At 46.2% G+C, this 18,259-nt stretch overlaps 1 protein-coding gene across 1 annotated transcript in view; it reads left to right on the top strand.

Moving 5' to 3' along the window:
* Positions 1-18,259, top strand: part of SNAP29 (synaptosome associated protein 29) — a 28,178-nt gene that overhangs the window by 1,645 nt on the left and 8,274 nt on the right. The window contains exons 2-3 of the mRNA XM_049790730.1: positions 10,298-10,494; positions 12,939-13,030. Coding sequence (XP_049646687.1) covers positions 10,298-10,494; positions 12,939-13,030 — 289 coding nt within the window. The remainder of the gene's footprint in view (positions 1-10,297; positions 10,495-12,938; positions 13,031-18,259) is intronic.

The following is an 18,259-nucleotide window of genomic DNA, read 5'->3' as shown; positions in this document are numbered from 1 at the left end:
CCACCTTTGGTCCTGGATTGGCTGCTTGCAAGGCAAACGCTGCTGTGCTATTTCTCCGGGCCCACCTCTATTATTTTTTATTACCACTTCTGGGGGTTCTTGCCCTTCCTCATTTTTTTCCTTCTTAACAATATTCCTTACTGTCCCATCTTCCCGCTCTTTCCTAGCCTGGTTGGGAGAACGTAGGTTTCTTTTTTTTTCTCTTGTATTTAACCGTTACTAGCCTCCTATGCTCAAGTCGAAGTGAGAAGCCTTGACTATGAGAGAGGATTTCTTTCCTTAGATTCGAGGGCATGATGAAGCAGGTCACTGAACTGGGTAATGTTATGGCCTAAGGAAGCTAGCAACTATTTGAAGAAATGTCCTCGGACATTTCAGAACACTTGGAAATCAGAAAGCAGGATGATACAAAATTAGAGTAGCTTGGCAACAAAAGAGAAACAAGTGATTTTGTTTTTTTAAGGCTGAGGTTTAGACAGGTAGGCCAAGAAGGAGCTGTGTTTTCTAGGCAGAAGGGACCTTGCTCTGGCAGTGCCCATCATGTGTGTGTGCTGGCTTCCTTGTCCATCTCCCTGGATTCCCAGAGCCACACTATAGTGAGAAACTTGAAAATCCGATGGAATTGCACTCATCTTGCCCTTACGGTTTAGAGCAGTGGTCCTCAAACCACGGATCACAGGCCACATACTGTATTTGTTCCCGTTTTGTTTCTTCACTTCAAAATAAGATATATGCAACGTGCATAGGAATTTGTTCATAGTCTTTGTTTTTGCTAGAGTCCAGCCCTCCAGCGGTCTGAGGGACAGTGAACTGGCCCCGTGTTTAAAAGTTTGAGGACCATTGGTTAGCGAGTAAACCCCATACAGGCAGAGATTTGGAAGTTTCCTTTACCCCAGTGTCCCAAGCCTGACAGAGTAAAAGCTTCAGCTGGCTTCCAGCATCTCTCATAGCAATTGTCTCCAGAGAACAGCCCTCTAGTAGCAGGCCCTGATGCCTTTGATCCCCCTCACAGAGCCCCTGCAGATTCTACAACACTGTCACCTCATGTAGGGCAGTGCCTGCACTCACCACATTGTCAGCTGTCTTTGTTCTACTTCCCCTTCCAAAGAGCTTCAAGCCAAAGAGGAATTGGAAGACACCCTCACTGTGTGATGATTCTTAGAACTGTCCCACTGGCCAAACTAAGTCTCTTCTAGGACCATCTTCTAATTTCACTTTAGGAGTCAGAGAGTAGTGGAGGGGACCCTGTACTCACCCTGCTTTGATTCCGCAGCATCACATGTGGTCTCCTAAGTGCAACTTAGATTCACTCCTGAGCACAGAGCTAGTAATAGCCCCAGAGCACTGCTAGGTGTACTCCAACCAAGCACCCCCCAACAACAACAACAACAAAATAAAGTCCTTTGGGGACTCAACTGTATGTGAGTACTAAGATTGGGGATATAACTCAGCAGTAGAAAGTTGACTTGCATGTGTTCTTGTCAAGTTCAGTTATCAACACTGGAGTGGGGTGGGGTGGGGTGGTCTTTATGTTAATCCCAAAACTAAGTGCTTTATGTACAAGACCAATTTCTCACTTTCCTCCCACCTTAATCTCCTTTGTGAATCCTCATGTTCAGAAAGACCAACATTATGACAGTGTGTCTCCCTTTGGGGAGACAGGAACTTTCCTTGGAACTTGGAGTGTTTGAATCATGCCTTTGTAATAGTAGGGGTGCAGGATCTGCCTGACCAGCACTCTCAGAACCCCTCTTCCTCTCTGGTTAGAAATAGGCCTGGCCTTTTCTCTGTATATGACAGGAATTTAGTAAAAGAAACTTCTCTCTTCCTTTGCTCACTTCCTGACCAGCAGAACACCCTGAATATCAGCTGCCAGTGCATCGGAACTTGCAAAAACTGACCAGAGCAGGACTTCTTCCCTCCCCTCCCTTTTCCTTCCCTTCCCTTCCCTCCCCTTCCCTCAGCTCCCCTCCTCTCCCCTTCCTACTTTACCTACAGGACCACTGTTCCTCTGCACTTCTCTCCTCCCACCTCATTCTGGGTTTGGGCTTACACATTAGCGCATGACAGGAGTTGAAAGTTTGAGAAGCGGGGCCGGGCGGTGGCGCTGGAGGTAAGGTGCCTGCCTTACCTGCGCTAGCCTAGGAGACGGACCGCGGTTCGATCCCCCGGCGTCCCATATGGTCCCCCAAGCCAGGAGCGACTTCTGAGCGCATAGCCAGGAGTAACCCCTGAGCGTTACCGGGTGTGGCCCAAAAACCAAAAAAAAAAAAAAAAGAAAGTTTGAGAAGCTATGTCACATGGGAGAGAAAAATGTAATATCTTCTTGAGAATTGGTTGTTTTGACAGTTACTCTTTACTGCAGTGACTCTTGAGATAGAGATGGAAAGGCGGAGGCAGGAAGGAAAGTGGATCCTGAGGGGAGCCCTGATGGAAGCTGTCCCTGCCGAGGATGTCCAGGACTTGCCTCCTGGTACAGCTTCAGAGCCTCTTGTCCTCTGTAGCAGAGTTGTCTTGTACTGCTAGAAATGACAAAGACAGAAAAGTCATTTTATTTTTTCCTTAGACCAATGCAACCATTTCACCCACCCTCCTTATTTTTTGTTTGTTTGTTTGTTGTTGGGCCACACCCGGCAGTTCTCAGGGGCCACTCCTGGCAGGCACGGGGGACCATATGGGTCGCCGGGATTCAAACCAACCACCTTAGGTCCTGGATCGGCTGCTTTCAAGGCAAACACCACTGTGCTATCTCTCCGGCCCCAAAGAACTGCATTCTGCTGAGCCAGGAGTTGCTGGGTCTTTTTTTTTTTGTTTTTGTTTTTGTTTTTCGGTCACACCAGCAGCGCTCAGGGACACCCTCCTTATTTTAATAAAATATTTTTATTGAATCACTGTAAGATACACAGTTACAAAGTTATTCATAAGTTATTCATGGTTGAGTTTCAGTCATGCAATATCCAACACTCATCCATTCACCAGTGCATATTTCCTGCCACCAATATTCCCAATTTCCCTCCGGCCCCCACCCCCAATGCCCTATCTCCTTCGAACACTGTGGTTTGCAATATTGTTACTGAAGGGATATTGTACGTATCATTTTACCTCCTTTCAGCACCCAGTTTTATGGGGGTTGTTTTTTGGGGGGACCACAACCAGTGATGCTCGCAAGTTACTCCTAGCTATGCACTCAGAAATCAATCCTAGCTTGGGGGACCATATGGGACATTGGGAATCAAACCACTGTCAGTCCTAGGCTAACATGGGCAAGGCCAACGCCTTACCACTTGCACCACCTTATCACTTGCTCCAGCCCCTCAACATCCAGTTTTGTCCAGAGTAATCGTTTCCAACTTTTATTGTAATGGTCCCTTCTCTTCCCTAACTGCACTCCCTGCTGTTTGGAGCAAGCTTCCTACTATGGACTGATCTTCCTAGCTCTCTTATCTATTTTCTCTGGATACCATTACCATACTTTATATTTTTTTTTATATCCCACAAATGATTGAGATTGTTCTATGACTATCTGCTCCTTCCAGCTCATTTTATTCAGCATAATATTCTATGTCTCTCCATGTATAAGCAAAATTCATGACTTAATTTTTCCCAATGGCTGCATAGTATTCTATTGTGTAGATTTACCATCGTTTCTCTACCCACTCATCTAGTCTTGAGCATTCCAGTTATTTCCAGATTCTGACTATTTTGAACATAGGAGTGCAGAGGTGTTTGGGGTTTGGTTTTTTGGGGGGGGGGGGTTTTGTTGTTTTGGGGTTTTTTTTTGTTTTTATTTTTTGCATTGCTCTTTTGGTCCCTAGAGTATATATTCCCAAGAGCAGTATTGCTGGGATTTTTTTGTTTTGTTTTGGGGCCACACCTGGTAATGCTCAGGGATTGCTCCTGGCTATAAGCTCAGAAATCGTTCTGGGTTTGGGGGACCTTATGGGATGCCAGGGATCAAACTAGGTTCCATCCTGTATCGACCACGTGCAAAGCAAACACCCTACCGCTGCGCTATCGCTTCGGCCCCAGTATTGCTAGATTATCTGGCAGCTCAATTTATAGTTTTTCTTTTTTTTTTTTTTTTTTTTTTTTTTTTTTTTTTTTTTTGGTTTTTCGGGCCACACCCGTTAGATGCTCAGGGGTTACTCCTGACTACGCGCTCAGAAATTGCCCCTGGCTTGGGGGGACCATATGGGACACCGGGGGATCGAACCGTGGTCCTTTCCTTGGCTAGCGCTTGTAAGGCAGACACCTTACCTCTAGCGCCACCTCGCCGGCCCCAATTTATAGTTTTTCAAGAAATACCATACTGTTTCTCAAAAAGATTGTACCATTTCCACCAGCAGTGAATGAGAGAGTCCCTCCCTCATCTGCACCAGCACTTGTTCTTGGTTTTTTTGATTTGTGCTAGTCTCTGTTGACCCATCCTTTCTCAGATGACCCTAGTTTTCTAATACTTGAAACCTCAGATAATTAATAAATTGGAGTGATACACAGTGGGTAAAACATTTGCCTTGTACACAACCTACCTGGGTTCTATCACCGGCATCCTATATGGTCCCCTAAGCCTGTTAGGAGTGATTTCTGAGCACAGTCAGTGGTCACCACTGAGTGCTGCTGGGTGTGGCCCAAAAACCAAACTAATAATAATAATAATACATTGGATTTTCCCCTTTCCTTTTCTTCTCTTATTGTGAGAGCCAGAGGTCACACATAGGGGCCGGAGAGATAGCATGGAGGTAAGGCGTTTGCCTTTCATGCAGAAGGTCATCGGTTCGAATCCCGGCATCCCATATGGTCCCCCCACCCCCACCCCCGTGCCTGCCAGGAGCAATTTCTGAGCATGGAGCCAGGAGTAACCCCTGAGCACTGCCGGGTGTGACCCAAAAGACACAAAAAAAAAAAAAAAAAAAAAAAAAAAAAACAGAGGTCACACATAGGCTTAGTTGGAGTGCTCACACATTTATTTAGTTGCCAGGGCCATAGATTATTGTTGTTGTTGTTGTTGTTGCCAGGGGCCATAGATTAGGCTTTGGTTCCATATACATGCTCTCTGGGATTCCTACTCTTTGCCACAATACTCACATATTTTGGGGGGAATAAGGAGGTGTGGGGCTATACCCAATAATACTAAGGGCTTATTCCTGGCTCTATGCTCAGGAATTACTCCTGGCAGGCTCAGGGGACCATATAGGATGCCAGGTCTCGAACCGGGGTCAGCCGCATGCAAGGCAAACACCTGACCTGCTGTACTATCACTGAACCCAGATATGTCTTCTTTTGAAGAAAAAAATGCCTGATATTTTCTTCAAATATGTCTCATGATCTGGTGAAAAAAATTTAAATGTTCAAAACAGAGGCTGGAGCGATAGCACAGCGGTAGGGCATTTGCCTTGCACATAGCCAACCCCAATGGCCTCCAGTTCGATTGCCAGCATTCTGTAAGGTCCCCCAAGCCTGCCAGGAGTAACACCTAAGCGCCACTGGGTGTGACCCAAACACCCCCCCAAAAATGTTCAAAGCAATAAAATTTAGCAGTTTCATGTTTATTTCCAGCAAGTTAAGCAGAATTTACTAGTAAGTTTAACAAGTGTTTTTAGTGTTTTGCCTATGGAATATATTTCTCTCTCTCTCTCTTTTTTTTTTTTTTTTTTTTTTTTTTGGTTTTTGGATCACACCCGGCAGAGCTCATGGGATTACTCCTGGCTCTATGCTCAGAAATCGCCCCTGGCAGGCACGGGGGATCATATGGGATGCCATCCTTCTGCATGAAAGGCAAATGCCTTACCTCCATGCTATCTCTCCGGCCCCTATAAAACGACTTCTAAGAAAATCCAATGGACATAATCTCTAACCTTAAGGTTTCCAGAATATTTATTTAAAATTGCTCATGATTTTGTTTTTAGGCATAAAAAGAACTTTTTATTCTTTTTATATTTTTGGGTCACACCCAGCAGTGCTCAGGGGCTACTCCTGGCTCTATGCTCAGAAATTGCCCCTGGCAGGCTCAGGGGACCATATGGGATGCTGGGGTTTGAGCCACCATTCTTCTGCATGCAAGGCAAATACCCTAGTGCTGTGCTATCTCTCCGGCCCCAACTTTTTATTTTAATCTTTATTTTATTTTGGTTTTTGGGCCACACCTGGCCACATTTAGGAGTTACTTCTGACTCAGTGCTCAGAAATCATTCCTGGCAGGCGCAGGGGACCATATGGGATGTCAGGGATCAAACCCAGCTCAGCTATGAGCAAGGCAAATAAATATCCTACCCTCTGTGCTATTGCTCTGGCCCTCGAGAGAACATCTTTTAAAAGAATTGCTGAGCTGCAGGAAGATTGAGAGGAAGGTGGCTGAAAGCAGGGGCTGCCTCATGAAGTAGAAGAAAGCTTGACTTTTATTTTTTTTTTTTTTTTTGCTTTTTGGGTCATACCCAGTGGCACTTAGGGGTTACTCCTGGCTCTGTGCTCAGAAGTCGCTCCTGGCAGGCTCGGGGCACCATATGGGATGCCGGGATTTGAACCAGGGTTCGTCCTGTGTTGGCCATATACAAGGCAAACACCTTACTGCTGTGCTATCACTCCGGCCCCCTCCAAACTTTTTTTTTTTTTTGGTTTTTGGGTCACACCCGGCGGTGCTCAGGGGTTACTCCTGGCTGTCTGCTCAGAAATAGCTCCTGGCAGGCACGGGGGACCATATGGGATGCTGGGATTCGAACCAACCACCTTTGGTCCTGGTTTGGCTGCTTGCAAGGCAAACGCCGCTGTGCTATCTCTCTGGGCCCCCAAACTTTTTTTTTTTTTTTGGTTTTTGGGCCACACCCGGCGGTGCTCAGGGGTTACTCCTGGCTGTCTGCTCAGAAATAGCTCCTGGCAGGCACGGGGGATCATATGGGACACCGGGATTCGAACCAACCACCTTTGGTCCTGGATCGACTGCTTGCAAGGCAAACACCGCTGTGCTATCTCTCCGGGCCCCAAACTTTTTTTTTTTTTAATGCTCCAAACTTTTGAGGAAAATTATCTGTTTTTAGTGAAGATGTTTGTGTTACTGCTTAAGGCAGGGACCTCTGAGATAAGGACCTGACCAAACTAGTAAGTGAGGTCACTGGAGCAGGCCCCTGCCTTGGAGCGTGTACAGGCTGTAAAGAAAGTGGAGGAGGTGGCGACCCGAGTGGTAACACAGTGGTAGGGCATTTGCCTTGCACATGGCTGACCTAGGATGGATGCAGGTTCAATTCCCGGTGTCCCATATGGCCCCCCAAGCCAGAAGTAATTTCTGAGCACAGAGCCAAGAGTAACCCCAGAGTGCCATCAGGTGCTGCCCAAAAAAAACAAAAATAAAAGAAAGTGGAGGGGCCAGAGAGATAGCACAGCAGTAGGGCATTTGCCTTGCACACAGCCAATACAGGACGAACAGTGGTTTGAATTCCGTCATCCAGTATGATCCCCCATGCCTATCAGGAGCGATTTCTGAGCACAGAGCCAAGATTAACCCCTGAGCGTCATGGGGTATGACCCAAAAACAAAAACAAAACAAAAAAGAAAGAGGGGGAGAGAAATAGCATGGAGGTAGGGCGTGTACCTTGCATGCAGAAGGACAGTGGGTGGTTCGAATGCTAGCATCCCATATGGTCTGCTGAGCCTGCCAGGAGCTATTTCTGAGCATAGAGCCAGGAGTAACCCCTGAGTGTTACCAGCTGTGGTCCAAAAACCAAAAAAGAAAGAAAGAAAGAAAGAAAGAAAGAAAGAAAGAAAGAAAGAAAGAAAGAAAGAAAGAAAGAAAGAAAGAAAGGAGGGAGGGAGGGAGGGAGGGAGGGAGGGAGGGAGGGAGGGAGGGAGGGAGGGAGGGAGGGAGGGAGGGAGGGAGGGAGGGAGGAAGGAAGGAAGGAAGGAAGGAAGGAAGGAAGGAAGGAAGGAAGGAAGGAAGGAAGGAGAAAGTGGAGAAGGGTTGGAGCAATTGTACAGCAGGTAGAGCCTTTGCCTTACATGCTATTTACCTGCGTTCAATTTCTGCTATCCCATATGCCCCCCCCTTTTTTTGGAGGGCTGTCGTTCTATTTTGTTGCTGTGCTGGTTTTTTGGGGAGCCACACTCAATGGCGCTCAGGGGTTACTCCTGGCTATGCACTCAGAAATCACTCCTGGCTTGGGGGACCATATAGGACGCCGGGGGATCGAACCTGGGTTCATCCTAGGTTAGCGGGTGCAAAGCAGATGCCCTACCACTTGCACTACCGCTCTTTTTGGGTCACACCCCTTTTTCTGTGCTGGATTTTAACATTTTTCCCTAAGAGCCACATAACTGACAGTTACAGAGGGAGGTGTGATGCCACTGAAAGGAACTAAAGCTGGAGGAACCAAGCTTTTTTTTTTTTTGGTTTTTGGATCACACTCGACAGAGCTCAGGGTTACTCCTGGCTCTACACTCAGAAATCGCGCCTGGCAGGCTCAGGGGACCATATGGGATGCTGGGATTCGAACCACTAATCTTCTACATGCAAAGCAAACACTTTACCTCCATGCTATCTCTTCACACTGGGGAATCCAGGCAGGATGAGTCCCAGTGCTCTGAGACACAAGCTCCCAGACCCCCTCACGCAACACCAGGAGTGATCCCTGAGCATCACTGATATGGCACAAAACTCCACACCCAAAAAGAAAAGAAAAGAAAATCGAAGGTGGGATTGGGGCTCTGCTAAAGAGCAAGGATGGAGAATGGCTGCTCTGAGGATGTTGTCTGAGTGGAGATTACCAGTGTACTAGTGTACTGGCTTGCTACACTAGTAGTAGATGGAACCAACTAGTGTCTGGATGATGGAATGTGTCAGGGGAGTAATTCTTTTTTTTTTTTTTGGTTTGTGGGTCACACCTGGCAGCATGTTCAGAAATCGCCCCCGGTAGGCAGGCTCAGGGGACCATATGGGATGCCAGGATTTGAACCACCATCCTTCTGCATGGAAGGCAAACACCTTACCTCCATGCTATTACGCAGGCCCCCCCACCTCCCCCCCCCACCCTCACCCCCCCCGGGAGTAATTCTTGTTAAAGAATCTGTGAGTAGTCATCGTTGCTCCTGGGTTGGGCTTTGTTGTTAGTTTGGGCCTCTTAGCACTATCTCGATGAGCCCTGTGGTTAAGGTTTTGTGTGTGTTGGAAGGGTTTTGACCCTTAGATTGGTGATCAAGGTTGTTTGTGCTGGTGCCAGGACCATATCATGCCAGGAATTAAGCCCAGGACTTCACACTTGAAAGCAAATATTGTCCCTCTGAGCAATATCCTTGCCCAATGACAAGTTTTAAAACAAACTGAATGGTTGGAATTGAACACAAATAGTTCCAGAATAAAACCACAACTTAGCCTATGAAATGGAGTATGAAGATGGCTCAGGGGACAGGTATCTTGTCTGAGGAACAGCACTACACAAACTTGTCCCAGGATTTGAGAGGTCTCCTGCCTTACCTGTTCACTCCAACTTTTTCTTGTTTACTGTGGTCCTTCCTTATGGGGGAGGTGAAAGGACTCAGGAACATCTGTAGAAAGGAAGTAAAAATAGAACAGGGGAAGAAGCCAAAATGTGTAGTGTGCCCTCACAGAGGACAGGGGCACATCCCTGTGTTCAACAAGTGTGGTTGATGAGCCTGTCTTCTAAGTACATGGTCTTCTTTTTTTTTTTTTTTTTTTTTTTTTTTTTTGACTTCTGGATCACGCCTGGCAGCACTCAGGGGTTACTCCTGGCTCTATGCTCAGAAATTGCTCCCGGCAGGCTCGGGACCATATGGGATGCCTTACCTCCATGCTATCTCTCTGGCCCCATTAACAACTTTTTAACTCTATCTCACAGTGATCCAATATCTTTTATAATTTTTTTTGTTTTGTTTTTGTTTTTGGGCCACACCCAGCAGTACTCAGAGGTCACTCCTGGCTGTCTGCTCAGAAATAGCTCCTGGCAGGCACGGGGGACCATATGGAACACCGGGATTCGAACCAACCACCTTTGGTCCTGGATCGGCTGCTTGCAAGGCAAACGCCGCTGTGCTATCTCTCCGGGCCCTATCTTTTATAATTTTAATAATCTTTTAAAGGTATATTGCTGGAGCTAGAGTGATAGGACATTGGGTAAGGTGCTTGCCTTGCTTGTGGCCGGCCTGGATTCAATCTCAAGCATCCCATATGGTCCCCTGAGCCTACCAGGAGTGATTACTGAGCGCAGAACCACGAGTAACCCCTGAGTGCCACAGGGTATGGCCCAAAAACAAACAAAAATAAAGGTATAATGCTGTCATCCTTCATTTTTACCAGGAGCTTGTCCGTCAACGAGGAGTCTTAGAACACACAGAGAAGATGGTAGACAAGATGGACCAAGATTTAAAGACAAGCCAAAAACATATTAACAGCATTAAGAGTGTGTTTGGGGGGATTGTCAACTATTTCAAACCCAAACCTGCAGAGACCCTGGCCCAGCAGAATGGCATGCTCCCCTCCCAGACCAATAAAAGGTGAGTGAGATTTCAGCTATCCACATAGAGATAACCACATAGAAAAGAGACTGTCTACAAATGGCCTAGACTTTCAGGTTGCATCTAGTGCCTGAAAGGGTCCAAGATATCAGTGTTACCCTATAATCTACACTATTCTAGAAATTATAATTTTTCAAATTAGGGAGCAGACAGTTAGTATAGGAGTTAAGGTACTTGCCTTGCACACATTCCCTGAACTGCTATGGTCCCCAATCTCTCCCAATCATCCATTGGGAAAGATCCCTGAGCACAGAGTTAGATATAAGTTCTGAGCACCACTGGCCTGAAAACAATAAAATAAAACAAAAAATCCACACAGCCATGCCAAGTATCACTGGAGTGACCCCTAGACCCCATGACTAGGAGGATCCCCTCAAAAAAGTCCTATATTCAAAGCTAAGAGTTGAGTTGGAATGATAGCATAATATGTGGGACACTTGCCTTGCACACAGGACCCTGGTTAAACACCCCATATTCCATATGGTCCCCTGAGCCCACTAGGAGTGTTTCTGAATGCAGAGCTAGGAGTAACCCCTAAGGTTCACCAAAAAAAAGTAAAAGAGTTACAGTTTCAGAAGCCTGAGTGATAGCACAGCTGTAGGGCATTTGCCTTGCATACAGCCAACCCAAACCGTCCCGGTTTCAATCCCCAGCATCCCATCTGATACCCCGAGCCTGCCAGGAGTGATTTCTTTGTTAGGGTTTTTTTTTTTTTTTTTTTTTTGGGTGTTATTTGTTTGTTTGTTTTTGGGTCACACCCGACAGCACTCAGGGGCTACTCCTGGCTCTATGCTCAGAAATCGCTCCTGGCAGGCTTGGGGGACCATATGAGATGCTGGGATTCAAACCACCATCCTTCTGCATGCAAGGCAAATGTATACCTCCATGCTATCTCTCCGGCCCACCAGGACCGATTTCTAAGAGCAGAACCAGGAGTAACCCAGGAGTGCCTCCAGGTGTGGTCAAAAAGAAAGTTACAGTTTCCACTAACATAGATAACTTCTATTCAAGTCTCAGAATGTGGTCTGGTTTTTTCACAAACTGATATAGCTGGATTGGAAATGTGACTCAAGTGAGACTAGAGCACAAACCCCGCATGCATGTGGGCCATGAGATTCTCAAAATAATGGGTGACAAGGTGGACCTGCTCCATGCAAGATCAGCAATTTCAGTCAGCAGGATGGTCAGTGCCTCCAGGAGAGTAGCAATCTCATCCTTATCTAGAAATCGGACTAGTGGACTTTTATATGGGTTTAATCCTAGATTAGAAAAAAATAAGGGAAAAAAAAAAAAAAAAAAAAAAAAAAAAAAAAAGAAAAAAATAAGGGGCCGGAGAGATAGCATGGAGGTAAGGCGTTTGCCTTTCATGCAGAAGGTCATCAGTTCAAATCCCGGCATCCCATATGGTCCCCTGTGCCTGCCAGGAGCAATTTCTGAGTCTGGAGCCAGGAATAACCCCTGAGCACTGCCGGGTGTGACCCAAAAACCACAACAACAACACAAAAAAAAAAAAAAAAGAAAAAAAGAAGTACATAAATCAATAAAATAAGCAGATAAATAAATCTGACCTTTATTGTCTTGGTTTGGTTTTTGGGCCACTCAGTGGCACCGCTCAGGGGTTACTTCTGGCTCTGTACTCATAAATTACTCCTGGTTGAGGCCCGGAGCGGTGACACAAGCAGTAGGGTGTTTGCCTTGCACGCAATAACCTAGGACAGACCGCGGTTTGATCCCCCGACGTCCCATGTGGTCTCCCAAGCCAGGAGCGATTTCTGAGCACATAGCCAGGAGTAACCCCTGAGCATCACCAGGTGTGGCCCAAAAAGAAAAATAAAAAAAAGAAAGAAATTACTCCTGATTGGTTTGTGGGAACATATGGGATATCAGGGATCAAATCCAGGTCTGCTATGTGCAAGGCAAAATGCCTTACCTGCTGTGCTAACACTCCAGTCCTCTGTCCTTTTTTTAGGAAAAAAAAAAGAAATTAACTTAGCACCCCTGGGAAATGTACCTTTTTGAAATTAACAAGTAGAAAGCATCCTTTTCATTACACCCGTGGTCACTACCATCCCCCTGGAACATTTCAGCCCCTTTGCGAAGCACTGGTCTAATCAGTTGTCAATAGTTGTTTGTAAAATCCAGTCTCTGCTTCTCCTGTACAGAATCCAGTAGTGGCCCAGATTTGCTCCATGGGTAACAGTCATAATCTGTTTGGTCTCTGTTGCTTTCTTCCACTGGCCTTAATATTTCTATTTCTTGCTAATAGATAGGGGAAAGGTAGGATCATGTCCCAAAGATGCTAATGGAACCCCTGCTTTGCACAGAGGAAGCATTTTATTTTTCTCATCCAGGAATGATGTGAAAAAGACTGCTCTCTAACAGGTGATTTTTCCTTCTTTAAATTTTTTTTTTTCAATCTTTAGCCAAAGATTGCAAGAAGCCATCAGTACAAGTAAAGAACAGGAAGCAGCGTACCAGGCCAGCCACCCAAATCTCAGGAAGTTGAATGACTCAGGTCAGTGGCCACCCTGCTCCCAGACCATACTTGGATTCTCTGGAGGACTTCTGGGTATATTGAAACCACAGTGGGTAGGAGGCAGTGGAGACTCGGTGTGTTTAGGGAAGACAAGGTCAGGGGATTAGGGGAAACAGGATGTGTGCTCTGGGTACTAAAATCGGGTATGTGCTTAAGGTGATTAGCTACATCTCCCCCTTTTCTGTTAAACAAGATTTGAGACAGTTTGTTAAACTTACAAAAAAATAGAGAAGGGGGCCAGAGCGGTGGTGCAAGTGGTAGGGCGTTTGCCTTGCCTGTGCTAACCTAGGATGGACTGCATTTTGATCCCCCGCTCTCCACATCCTATATGGTCCCCCAAGGAAGGAGTGATTTCTGAGCGCATAGCCAGGAGTAACCCCTAAGCGTCACCCAGTGTGCCCCCCCAAAAAAAGAGAAGGGCTAGATAAATTGTGCTAGATTGTCTTCTGCTAGAGGCAGGAACCCCATATCAGAACTTACAGCAAAGTATTAAAAGTAGCTGTTATTTTGCATAGATGCAGTAAAAGCTGGGATAAAACCTTTTAAACTAGATTAGATTTAGAGCAGAGGGGTCTTTCTCAGGAACCACCAGCTCATACATTTTAATGCAGACCTCAGACCAGTTTTCAGTTTGCATAACCCCAGAGGGTTCTTCTAGGTATCAGGTAATGTAGGAGTTCTCTCTTCTTCATCTCTGATGGCTCTTGCTGTTAGGCATTGCACTAGAGTCCTTTAGGCTCTCACAAGTGTTAAGTCATTGCCAGGGCATCATAAAGAATACCCAGGTTTGGGGCCAGAGAGATAGCATGGAGTAAGGCGTTTGCCTTTCATGCAGAAGGTCGGTGGTTCAAATCTCGGCATCCCATACGGTCCCCTGAGCCTGCCAGGAGCAATTTCTGAGCATATAGTCAGGAGTAACCCCTGAGCACTGCCAGGTGTGACCCAAAAAGCAAACAAAAAAATACCCAGGTTTACAAGTCATTGACTATGTCATGAAGGATGCTTGGGTTTGCAAGTTATTGTCAGGATGACTTGGAGCCTGTCCTTGATTCCAGTGATGGGACCCAAAGTTCAAGGTTGTGCACTCAAAGCAACTGAAGCTTAAGTCAAGTCAATATGACAAATGTTTAGGAGAAAATACCCACCTAAAGCATATAAATTTTGGAGTTCCAGAGCAATACCACTGCAGTAGGACATTTGCCTTGCACATAGCCAACCTGGGACAGACCCACGTTCGATCCCCTGCATCCCATATGGTCCCCTGAGCCTGCCAGGAGCAATTTCTGAGTGCAGAGCCAGGAGTAACCCCTGAGGGCTACCAGGTGTGGCCCAGAACAAACAAACAAAAAATTTGGATTTCCTATTCCTAATAGGAACTCTGCCTTACTTAAGATTTTCCCATTTGGGGCTGGAGAGATAGCATGGAGGTAAGGCTTTGCCTTTCATGCAGAAGGACCGTGGTTCGAATCCCGGCATCCCATATGGACCCCCGTGCCTGCCAGGAGCAATTTCTGAGCGTGGATCCAGGAGTGACCCCTGAGCACTGCCGGGTGTGACCAAAAAAAAAAAAAGATTTCCCCATTTTACTGGGTCTATACAAAAATGAAAAAGGATAATGCCACCACCTGCTCGCTCGCTGCTTCCAGCAGTGAAAATGTAGGAAAACTCCGGTAGCATGTTGAACAGTGCTCCTTTAGAAGTGTTCATGTTCTCACCTCACATGCTGTGAGTAGGGCAGATTAGATGACCAAAGGAGAATTAAGAGTTACAGAAGCGGAGCCAGAGAGATAGCATGGAGGTAGGGCATTTGCCTTGCATGCAGAAGGACAGCGGTTCAAATTCCGGCATCCCATATGGACCCCCAAGCCTGCCAGGAACGATTTCTGAGCGTAGAGCCAGGAGTAACCCCTGAGCACTGCCAGGTGTGACCCAAAAACCAAAAAAAAAAAAAAAAAAAAAAAAGAGTTAAAAATGGAGGGCTGGAGCGATAGCACAGTGGCAAGGTCTTTGCTTTGCTCTCGGCTAACCCAGTACAGTTCAATTCCTGGCATCCCATATGGTCTCCCAAGCCTGCCAGGAGTGATTTCTGAGTACAGAGCCAAAAACAAAAAAACCAACAATAAAAAAGTAACAGATGGATTTGTAGTTGTTAACTAGCTGACCTTGAGATGAAATTTTGGGGTTATTTCCATGCACTAAGTGTAATCCAGGAAAGGGAGACCGAAGAGTACCAAAGTTAGACTTTTGCACATACTCTGCTGCTGACTTTGAAGTGGGAAAGGCAAAGTGATCTCTAATGGCTCAGAGATGCTAAGGATTTTGGACTCCATAAGAGCCCTGGAAGATATACAATCCTATTGATCATATCCCTGTTAAACACACAACACTTTTGCCTTCCAGAATTGCAGGTTTCATTTATGGCATTTGTGGTAGCCTATTACAGCAGCAATTAGAAACAAATACAGCCCCAAGCCCAAGCGAGTAGGGAAATGACATTGCATACTAGGAATTTGAGAGAATGTGGTTTTTTTTGTTTATTTGTTTGTTTGTTTGTTTGTTTGATTAATTTTGGGCCACACCCTGTAACACTTAGGGGTTACTCCTGGCTCTGCAATCAGAAATCACTCCTGGCTTGGGGGCCCATTTGGGAAGCCAGGGAATCAAACCTTGGTTCATCCTAAGCAAATGCCTTACCACTGCGCCACTGCTCCAGCCCCGAGAATGTGGTGGGGTTTTTTGGGGTGTTTTTTTTTTTGTTTTTTTTTTTTTTTTGGTTTTTGGTTTTTGGGTCACACCTGGCGGTGCTCAGGGGTTACTCCTGGCTGTCTGCTCAGAAATAGCTCCTGGAAGGCACGGGGGACCATATGGGACACCGGGATTCGAACCAACCACCTTTGGTCCTGGATCAGCTGCTTGCAAGACAAACACCGCTGTGCTATCTCTCCAGGCCCGGTTTATTTTTTTTTATTTATTTATTTTTTTTGAGAATGTGTTTTTTTGGGGTTTTTTTTTTTTGTTGTTTTTTTTTTGGTGTGGCTTTGGGTCACACCCGGCAGTGCTCAGGGGTTATTCCTGGCTCCATGCTCAGAAATTGCTCCTGGCAGGCACGGGGGACCATATGGGACGCCGGGATTCGAACCGATGACCTTCTGCATGAAAGGCAAACGCCTTACCTCCATGCTATCTCTCCGGTCCCAAGAATGTGTTTTTATGTCAACTCACCCCATTCCTGTTGAATGATGGACCCAGAAATACCACTTCTTTTAAAATGAGGCTCAAGCCTCCTGCTCAGCCTTACAGAATCCAACTCATCGACAGGGTGCTGAAAATCTGTGGTTTCTCTTTTGCCTAGGGGGACACAGATCACATCCTGGTTACATCAGATCCTGCCTGCCAGTGGTCAAACAGGCACACGACTCTGACAAGAGAGGTTTTTCTAGAGACCGGGTTTTTGTTTTTTTTGGTTTTTTGGTTTTTTGTTGTTTTTTTTCCCCACCCCCAAGACCAGGTTTTTTTTTTTTTTGTTTGTTTTTTTTTTTTGTGGTTTTTGGGTCACACCCGGCAGTGCTCAGGGGTTATTCCTGGCTCCAGGCTCAGAAATTGCTCCTGGCAGGCACGGGAGGACCATATATGGGACGCCGGGATTCGAACCGATGACCTCCTGCATGAGAGGCAAACGCCTTACCTCCATGCTATCTCTCCGGCCCCCAAGACCAGGTTTAATGGGGGAATAGGTAGGGTAGGGAAGTCAGGGGCTCTACAGCCAAACCCAAGGGCTTGGGGAAAAAGAGAGAAGTGAGAGAAAGCTGGGTTGGGAACCAGGGCAAAAACTCAATCAGATAAAGGATCACGGAAGAGGAAAAGGCAGGAGAAGCAACAGGGCAGTCCAGCCAGTAGTGTTTCCAGTAAATTCATCTGGGAAAAACACCTAGGAAAAAAGCACCAGGAAAAACAGTAGCAGCGCTAGCAATCACTCACCTCACTCGAGCTGGGAATTTATATCTTCCCCCCTGCCAATATACCAACTACCACTAAATGACAGTTACAGGGGGAGGGAGGCATATTAAAAGGACAGACTCTTTTATGGCCGTTTTGGCAATGTAATCCAAGATTGCCACTGTTAAGGGACACAGCCAAGGCCACAATTGACGGTGGAGCTAACGTCAGGAAAATCATTATACATAGTGACCTGTAATGGCAGCCAAGATCTGGAGCGACATGCCGCTGGGAACACTGCATCCCAAAGGCTTACCTAGAGAGAACTAAAGGGAGCTTGACTCACTGACACATAACTTGGACTTTGAAAAAGAAGGCGATTGGGGCTGGAAAGATAGCATGGAGGTAAGGCATTTGCCTTTCATGCAGAAGGTTCAAATCCCAGCATCCCATATGGTCCCCCAAGCCTGCCAGGAACGATTTCTGAGCAGAATCAGGAGTAACACCTGAACATGGCCAGGTGTGACCCAAAAACCAAAAAAAGAAAAAGAAGGAGATTGAGGTAGGCCCATGACAAAACCCCAAATTTGTTCCCAGTGCTTGAACACTATCTAGACAGCTCTGCTGTCTAGCACCCCCAGAAGTTCATCAATATGCAGTCCCTCAGCACACAGCCAGGTGGGCTCCCCAACTAAAGACTGCAACCGGGCCCGGAGAGATAGCACAGCGGTGCTTGCCTTGCAAGCAGCCAATCCAGGACCAAAGGTAGTTGGTTGGAATCCCGGTGTCCCATATGGTCCCCCGTGCCTGCCAGGAGCTATTTCTGAGCAGACAGCCAGGAGTAACCCCTGAGCACCGCCGGGTGTGACCCAAAAACCAAAAAAAAAAAAAAAAGAAAAAATAGACTGCAACCACAGTGAGCACCACAGCCAAGTGTGTGTGACCCATGGCTATGGCAGCGCAAACGGAGCAGAGGGGTCCAAAGAAAACACGGTGTTTTATGTCCAGTGGGCTGTGCTGGAGAAAATGTGCTTTTGCCAAACAGTCTTTCCCCAAACAGAGTCTTTCCCCAAAAGATGTAGCGGAGTGGCAAGTGGCTCTATTTTTAGACTCTGCATTTGGACACTTTATCTTTCTACATTTTAACCTGTTTTGTTTTCTTTGAAGTGAAAAGATAGTATGGAAAGGTTTTGAAAAAATAATTAGCCATTATCCATTTTTATAACCTCATTTTGATTGTAAAACCTTGTGTTAACTTATCACAAGCCTGTG

This window comes from Suncus etruscus, chromosome 17 (genome assembly GCF_024139225.1).
Source record: "Suncus etruscus isolate mSunEtr1 chromosome 17, mSunEtr1.pri.cur, whole genome shotgun sequence".
NCBI classification, from domain to species: Eukaryota; Metazoa; Chordata; class Mammalia; order Eulipotyphla; family Soricidae; genus Suncus; species Suncus etruscus.
Note: the sequence above shows the minus strand (reverse complement) of the source record. Positions and strands in the feature narration are given on the sequence as shown.